Here is an 8,440-nt window from a genome sequence, read left to right as displayed (position 1 = left end):
CCCACTTTTCCTTAGGACATTCCTATTTTCAATGGAGAAATGCTGGAGGGTATGGAGTTTTCTGACCCCCAAACCGTCTAAAGGCAATCTAAAGGCAAATAGAAAAGTTTTTTTTAATTTTTAAAAATGTTTTTATATATGTTGGAAGCTGCCCAGAGTGTTGGGACAACCCAGTAAAATGTGTGGGGTAAAAATAGTAAAATTATCATAATGGAATGGGACATCCCTATGTTCATCGGATAAATGTTGGAGGATATGGTGAGGTACAAAAAAGTCAGTAAAATCACCTCAACATTTAGTTACTGAAACAAAGCATATATTATTAGGTTAAACTGGCATCAATATCCATCAAAGGCCTGAGGGAATACATCATTTATTTTTTAGCAGACACTGAAATGTGATTCAAGTTGGTGCCTGCCTTAACTCAATGGAGTGGCCATTCTGACAAGGGCACCACTACCGAAACCCCCCCCCCCACTGCATTTCCACCAAACAGTTCTCTCAAGGTAGTAAGGCAACCAGGAAGGCCTCATTGGAAACGGGCGTAGCAAGGGAGGCGTGATAGGGGCGGAGTGCCCCAGGCTCCACTCGGGGGGGGGGGCAGCGCCCCCTCTCCACCGACAATGGCCGCTGCTTCCACGGTGCAACCGCCATTGCGGAGAGGCCCCGCTACGCAGTGGAACTGACAGCAAACACCCCAAGTGCTGCATGGGGATGTAGCCGCTGCGGGGGCGGCAGCATCCCCGCACGGTCCCGAGGCTCACCGGCGGCTCTGCTGCGGAGCCGCCACGCATGGCGCACATGGCGCATGCTTCCTGTGCATGCATTGTACGCAGCGATGACATGCATGCACGCTGCATGGGGCCCCGCCCTGCCCCTGGGTGCACGCCCACGGTGCTGCCCCGGGCCCCGAAAAGTCTTTGTCCACCAGTGATGGGAAAACCTCGATGTTTGGAATGGTCAATATGGAGGAAAGTGCTCCCTCAGATAGCTTGCACCTAAATTGTTTGGGACTTTGTAAGTCAAAACTAAAACTGGGTTTGTGTTCTATGTCCTTGAAAATGGGGGCAGGCAGGGCTTGAGATATTTTCAGAGTTGAAATAAAGAATAATGCCCTGAACATTTTGTTCTGATGATGTTCAAGGAACATCAACCTAAAAGCGTGTTTCTTTTTGTTGTCGAAAGAGTCATTTCTTCAGTGCCTCTTACATTTATTCCCTGTCTTCTCAGTGGCACCTCTTCCTTGGGGAAACGTGGTGATCTTCTGCTTTGTTACACCGCATGATGCGGAGTATATGGGGTCAGTTTGTTAGAAAAAGTTAGATTTGGAGGAGATCGCTTGCAGCCCTCGAATGCTGAGAATACAATTTTAAATGTGATTTCACCAATTTTAAATGTGATTTGAGTCTCTCTGAGCTCAAATAAAATCGCAAAAACTGAGATTAAGCAGTGAGGTGCTTGTAGTGTAGTTAGGAAGACTCTTCCACCCTGACATTATCCAAAATCTTTTTTTTATTGTTATGCACTTAATGATGTTGTACATTCCACAAATTAGTTGTAACATTATTTACAGTCATTACCCAACCAAGTCCTCCTCCAGTGATAGAGATGGACAATATGGTTTACTCACAGAGGCAGGCAAGAATATGCCTTGTATTTCTTGCTTGCCCCTCTCATACTTTATGGAAGCTGGGTGGGGTAAAAAAATATGGACAAAAGCACTCTCTTAAATGCACATTTCCATTCAAGTGGATTAATGCTATCTGTTCCTCATCTACATTGGGCATATTAAAAACTGATAGTGCCGCAGAGAACAATTATTTGTACATGTTTCCGGAGCCAGTAATCTTAACACTTATTTTTTGTTTTAAATGAACGATGCTTTGTATTTAACCTCCCCTTCAATTCCACAAGCAAGTGTTCTCCAAAGATTCTTCAGTCATGCTACACTGTCTCCTGGAGGCCTCTTATAATATCTATATATATAGCTGACCTTTCCGTATGCATGCTCAGAGCAGGGGGATAGGATGTTACTCAAGTGGCAATCCGAGCCCGGAGTGGCTTAATGCTCTGGCTCTGCATCCATACAAGACTCCCAGGGATTCTGGGGCATGCGAGGCAAGGAGATGAGTAGCAGAGCAATCCCACAGATGAAGAGCAGGACAAAGGAGGCACAGGCACAGGCGAAGGACCACGAGTAGTAGTATTCTATCCAGACCGTATAATCGCTGTCAATCATCCTTTTGACAGACTGCCTCATGACTTCCACGGATATGATAATGCACAAGCCTGGAGGGGGGGAAGAAAGGAAAACCTGTAAACAGCTGATGAACAGGCTTCGCTGTCGTGATCTTAATTGGTTTTGGGCTTAGCTGAATCCAACGTCTTCTTTCTGATTGCCCACCATTGCTGGAATATAGAATAAAATGCCCAGTCCAGCACCACTTGCTTGTCACAGAGAAGCCTATGGGAAGCCCGGGCCGTAAGCAAGACACAAAGGCAATAGCATCATCTCACTGCTGTTCCCCAGCACCTGGCATTTTGAGGCATGCTACCTCTGATTGGTAGGATACAGCCAATGTGATCCTTTGCCCTTGGTAGCCTTATTCCCCATGTTTGTGCGTTTGTGAGTGGGTGTGCTCATGCACACAGGCCACGTGTGTGTGTGTGTGTGTGTGTGTGTGCGTGCGTGCATGCACACACACACACAACAAAAGCTGTGAAGGCTGGCCTGGCCATAGCCATTGCCAGCAAAAATTTCTTGCTGAATGGTTTAGGAAAGCCAGAAAAAAAATTCCTTAAAGGAATGGAGAATTGTGTGAGAGACGCATCAGGGTCCGAGGAAGGTGTTCCCCGCCCATCAGCTAAGACAGTGATGGCCAACCTCGGCCCTCCAACTGTTTTGGGACTACAGTTCCCTTCATCCCTGACCACTGGCCCTGTTAGCTAGGGATGATGGGAGTTGTAGTCCCAAAACAGCTGGAGGGCCAGGTTTGGCATCACTGAGCTAAGAGAAGAGAGAGAGAGTGTCTGTCTGTCTGTCTGTCTGTCTGTCTGTCTGTCTCTCTCTATCTCTCTCTCTCTCTGTGTGTGTGTGTGTGTGTGAGAGAGAGAGAGAGAGAGAGAGAGCATTTGTGCAAGAGAGAAAAGGAACACAAGAAACTGTCATTTAAGATGAGAGGAGAGACAGTGACAGAGAGCTAGCTGGAGGCTGGCAGGTAACTTGGGATGCTGGAGTGGCTCTCTGGGGATCTGATGAAGATAAGTGGCTTTACTGCTTGTAATACGTCTTAAGCTGCTTGTCTCTACCTTGTGCTCTATATTTGCAAATAAGTGAAATATTACAAAGAGACCAAGCTCTCCTCCCAAGAAAGAAGGCAAACTTTGGTGGCTTTTAGCTGCTCAGAGAAGTGAGAGGCACATAATTCATGACCAAGAGGCTTGAATGACCAATCGCAACATATCCTGAGAAGTTTGGGTAATTTAGCAGAACCAACATGCAATGACACGGCAGCTTTACAAATTGAGCCCAATATGTGGTCTCTTTCTTACACCAAGAGGAAATTAAGAGCAATGAACTAGCTCAGTATGTTTCTTTCCCAGGTGAAAGTAATTGTTTCCTTCTTTGGCATGCCACTCAAGCCTGCCCCCCCTCCGTTTTTTGAATCTTTATCAACATTCTGCCTCCCCCATCTTCCCCTGAATTTGATTCACACCATGAAATCTGCATCCATTTACCCCATTGTGTGATGATCTACCTGAAAAGGTGTAAAACATAGCAGCTGGCCTTAGGAGATAATCCATCTTTTTCCTGAAGGATAAGAGGACACAAATAGTTCCGATGATGGAAAAGCCAACGCTGAAGATGGCAATGGCAGCTGCAGAAATGCTGTATTCTGTCAAGACAAAACACAGAGGGAAAAGATGATAACTCTCTCCAGACAACTCTTCAAACCACATTGGTCCTGCAGAATTCCTTTAAAACAAATCAAAATAATTAAGAATAGGTGGTGGTAGTGAAGGCTTATGACAGTCCAAGGCTTTCCTGTGCAGTTGTTATTTCATTTATTATTTCATTCGTTAATTGATAGTGTATGTTTTGACATTTCATGTCTATCTGACAAGAGCAAGCTAGCAGCAATTCACACCAAGAAAGTTGGAGTTAACTCTTTATTAGCAAAAACAGGATCTCCACAGGAGTGTCAGGCCTAATGAGCACAGCAACTTATCTCCGGTAGGTCTTGTCCCAATGAAGCAGTTGCTGAGACTGAAGGTCCCTGCCTCCCAACAGCTGCCTAAGTCCCCTCCTCTCCAGGTTTTCCCCAAGCAATCTGAGACTGAGTCTGCACGAATCTAAATTCTCCCCTGCCCTTTGCATCCCTCTCCTGGTTCTGGGAGACCGGGGAAGGGAAGCTTGTCACAACAGTAGGGGGAGACACCCATGCCGCCTTCCCAGCCGGATTCATCTCTGCCTCTTGGCCTCCCTCCTCTTGAGCTGTTTAAGGTTGTATAGGTCTAAACCAGCACTTTGAATTGAGCCGGAAAACTTATTGGCAGTGCAGTCGGACCAGGACTGGAGTTATATGCACCTTGAAGCTTGAGAAGCTCATATTGCTCAGGATTGGGACCATAGCTGTCAACTTCCGGATTGGAAAATAAGGGATTAGCAGCGGCGCAGCACTGGAAATCGCTTCTGCACATGTCCAGACATGCACAGAAGCGACTTCTGGTGCTGGCTCTGCTTGATTTCCAGTGCAGTGCCCAGACATGGGCAGAGCGGCACCGGAAATCGGTTCTGCGCATGTCCAGACATGCGCAGAAGCGGCTTCCGGTGCTGGGCAGCCCGTGTCCGCATGTCTGGGCACCAGAAATCACTTATGCGCATGCCCGGGCATGCGCAGAGGCGATTTCCAGAAGCACTCGGCAAGCCAAGTGAGCGAGCAGCCAGCCAGGAGCCAGGACATTTACGCAGCTGAGGAGCCTCCCTGGCCGCCAGGAGCTGTTTTCTTATAAATCCGGGGGATTTACGGGGTATTTTGCAATTCGGGATAACAGCGGGAAATGGATTTAAATACGGGGGTTTCCCGCGAAAAACGGGAGGGTTGACAGCTATGATTGGGACATTTCCTTCCGATCTCACAGCTCTGTTTTCTTTGAGGCAAGGCTTCAGGTCAGCACTCTTGCACTGCATAACTAAGTTAAGTATGTTGTATGTTATGGAGCCAAACAAACAAGCCAATGTCTGAGCAAGGAAAGGATGGGTATGTTAATTTAATAATTCAGAGGTTTGTTTACACATTGCATTAGTTTGCAGATATATTTAATATTTAACATGCACAGCCATGCATTAATATTACAGTGGCTGATATCTGCCTTCTTTGTTGTTTTTAAGTGTTGCAATGCCCCACTCCCTGTTTGTTCTTCTAGGAGAAATCTTGAAGGTTATTTTCTTGCTAATTGGCTCCAATATAAGTGCACTGATTTTTGCAAAATGGCAAACATGTTTCACTTTAATCCATTGTTTTCTGATGTCTGATTTTAACAGCAAAAATGGCACCCCAGTGAAAGGTACAGAACCCACCCATCTTCCTGCAGTTTACAGCCCCTGTTTTCTCCTGAAGGGCTTGAGAGGAACTCTGGGACTGGAAGTCACCCATGTCTGGAGAAAAGCACCAAGGGAGAGGAGCTGCAGGAGGCAAGCTGCAGAAGCTGAGGGAGGCAGACCTTTGGCAGTTTATGCCCTCCCCACTTGGCAACCACTTTTGCAATTGCATCTGGAGCCCCCTTACCTGGGCAGCCCTTCAGTGTCTCAAATAAGCTACAAGCAAATTTGTCCATGTCAGTTACTCATTTCCCTAAAAGTTCAGTTTGCCCCCACATCATTTTCCTAATTTTGCACATATATGTTATCCTGTAAATATGCACATAGTTTTGCAAACAAGGTTTCCCCAATATAACACATTTTGTACATCGTTTTCACTAGATATATGCATTTTTGTGAATACCTTCCCCTAACATACATTTTAAGATGTATTTTTGTCAAGTAAAGGTAAAGGTAAAGGGACCCCTGACCATTAGGTCCAGTCGTGACCGACTCTGGGGTTGCGTGCTCATCTCGCATTATTGGCCGAGGGAGCCGGCGTATAGCTTCCAGGTCATGTGGCCAGCATGACAAAGCCGCTTCTGGCAAACCAGAGCAGCACATGGAAACGCCGTTTACCTTCCCGCTGTAGCAGTTCCTATTTATCTACTTGCATTTTGACGTGCTTTCGAACTGCTAGGTTGGCAGGAGCTGGGACCAAGCAACGGGAGCTCACCCCGTCACAGGGATTCGAACCGCCGACCTTCTGATCAGCAAGCCCTAGGCTCAGTGGTTTAACCACAGCGTGGTTAACCACAGCGTGGTTGTCAAGTAGGTGAACATTAAAATCTCTTTAACTGGTAGGAGACTATTTTTGCTTTGTTCTTCTCGTCCATGGCCAAAGGGAGGGAGGAAGCCGTTTCCCCAAGGCCTGACAACAGGACAACTGTGTTTTGTTTCGTGCGTTGGCTTGAGGTGGGCAAATAAGGTAATGTGAATAAAATGTGAACTGAGCACATTTCTCTTCCACAACCCCCCAGTTTAAACTGCTGCCATCATATCTAGTTTGGCCCTGATGCAGGTTGATTCCACTTGGGATAGGCTGACATACATTTAAAATGCTTTTGAACATCTTTGAAAAATGAATTTGAGAAGGTTCGTGCACTTTTTAAAAATCTTTTTTAGCAGTGCACTCTGAGGATTTCCTCTGAAGTGAATAATGATGGGATAGACGTGTTTTTGAGATCAAATAGATGCCTGTAATAGTGTGCAAACAGCTAATAAATGTGTGCAGAAATCCAGACTTTTATACATAGAATGTTTATGATTTAAAGCATAAAGGCTGAAGGAAACTCTTCAGATTATTATTATTATTATAGTAATTATTAAGATTATTATTACTATCAGCAGCAGCAGCAGCTGCAACAACAACCACCACCTTTCATGGGGTTTAAAACAGTGATTTGTATAAAAATTGCAAACAGCTTTTTGCTTGCCTCATGCTAACATATATAGTATTGAAGAATTAAGAAATAAGATATTGGGCTGGTGTGGTGGAAGAAGCACAGATAAGAGATCTGATAAGAGGTAGGAGATCTGGTGAGAGATAAGAGACCTGAAAAGAGATAATAGATCTGATAAGATAAAAGATAAAAAGAGAAGAATACCACTCTAAAATTTTGTTATTCTGAAACATAATAAAAGTTACCCATATGTATAATTAAGGCAGTTTTGATCACGCAGCCATAGTAAAAGTACTTGAATTTAGCAGTAATGATGCCATAAAGCATTACTACTGAAAAGGACAATGAAGGTCAAAAGATTGATCCCCATCAACAAACTGTGGAGGGTTCCTTCCCCATTCTCAAGACTGAGCTATATTGGGTGCTGATAGAAAGAAGAGGAACATTTTTAATTTTTTAAAAACAATTTTATTGCAAGAAAAGACATTAAAAATGCAAAATAACAGCAGTAGGATAGCTAAACACTATAGCCATAAGTTAAAATACGTGGTGTAGTAAGAACACAGGTATAGAAGGGGGAAAGGCTTTCTATTAGTATTAAGAATGAAATAAGAATGAAGAATGTCCCCAGCTCCAGATAGTCCAGTTAGCAGCACAATCCTATGCAGGTTGACTCAAGAGGAAGCCACATTGAGTCGATAGGGCTTGCTCCCACGTAAGCATGCATAAGATTGCAGCTTAAACCTTTATGTAGCTACACCATATTAATCCTATATAATAATGTCCATGTTGTCCCTGCGTCCAGATGTCCCGTGTGTCCCTGGGTCACTGCGCATGTGCCCCAGGGATACAGGGATTGGACAGCAGAGACTGCGCGCGCGCACTCTCCCCCCACTCTGCCTCCTCCAACCGCCGCTCCCGCCGGAGCGGCGGTTGGAGGAGGCGGGGGGGGGGGGAAGAGTGCGCGCGTCCTTCCTGTCGGCGGCTGGGGGAGAGGAAGGAAGGAGGAGAAAGCGCCGCTTTCTCCTCCTCCGTTCCTGTCCCCCTGCCGCCGACAGCAAGGACGGGTCCCAGGGTTCGGAGAAGCGCTGCGCAAGCGCTTCTCCGAACCCTGGGATGTCTGCTTCCTGTCGGCGGCTGCGGGAGAGGAACGGAGAAGGAGAAAGCAGCGCTTTCTCCTCCTCCGTTCCTGTCCCCCTGCCGCCGACAGCAATGACAGGTCCCAGGGTTCGGAGAAGCGCTGCGCAAGCGCTTCTCCGAACCCTGGGATGTCTTCTTCCTGTCGGCGGCTGCGGGAGAGGAACGGAGGAGGAGAAAGCAGCGCTTTCTCCTCCTCCGTTCCTGTCCCCCTGCCGCCGACAGCAAGGACGGGTCCCAGGGTTCGGAGAAGCGCTGC

The 8,440-nt window shown here is 46.3% G+C and overlaps 1 protein-coding gene across 1 annotated transcript in view; it reads right to left on the bottom strand.

Annotated features, from left to right (window-relative positions):
• Positions 1-1,494: 1,494 nt before the first annotated feature.
• Positions 1,495-8,440, bottom strand: part of CACNG1 (calcium voltage-gated channel auxiliary subunit gamma 1) — a 32,135-nt gene continuing 25,189 nt past the window's right edge. Inside the window, exons 3-4 of the mRNA XM_035104015.2 lie at positions 3,759-3,896; positions 1,495-2,289 (exon numbers count right to left, since the gene is read on the bottom strand). Coding sequence (XP_034959906.1) covers positions 2,063-2,289; positions 3,759-3,896 — 365 coding nt within the window. The 3' untranslated portion in view covers positions 1,495-2,062. The remainder of the gene's footprint in view (positions 2,290-3,758; positions 3,897-8,440) is intronic.

Source organism: Zootoca vivipara, chromosome 2 (genome assembly GCF_963506605.1).
Source record: "Zootoca vivipara chromosome 2, rZooViv1.1, whole genome shotgun sequence".
Lineage (NCBI taxonomy): Eukaryota > Metazoa > Chordata > Lepidosauria > Squamata > Lacertidae > Zootoca > Zootoca vivipara.
Note: the sequence above shows the minus strand (reverse complement) of the source record. Positions and strands in the feature narration are given on the sequence as shown.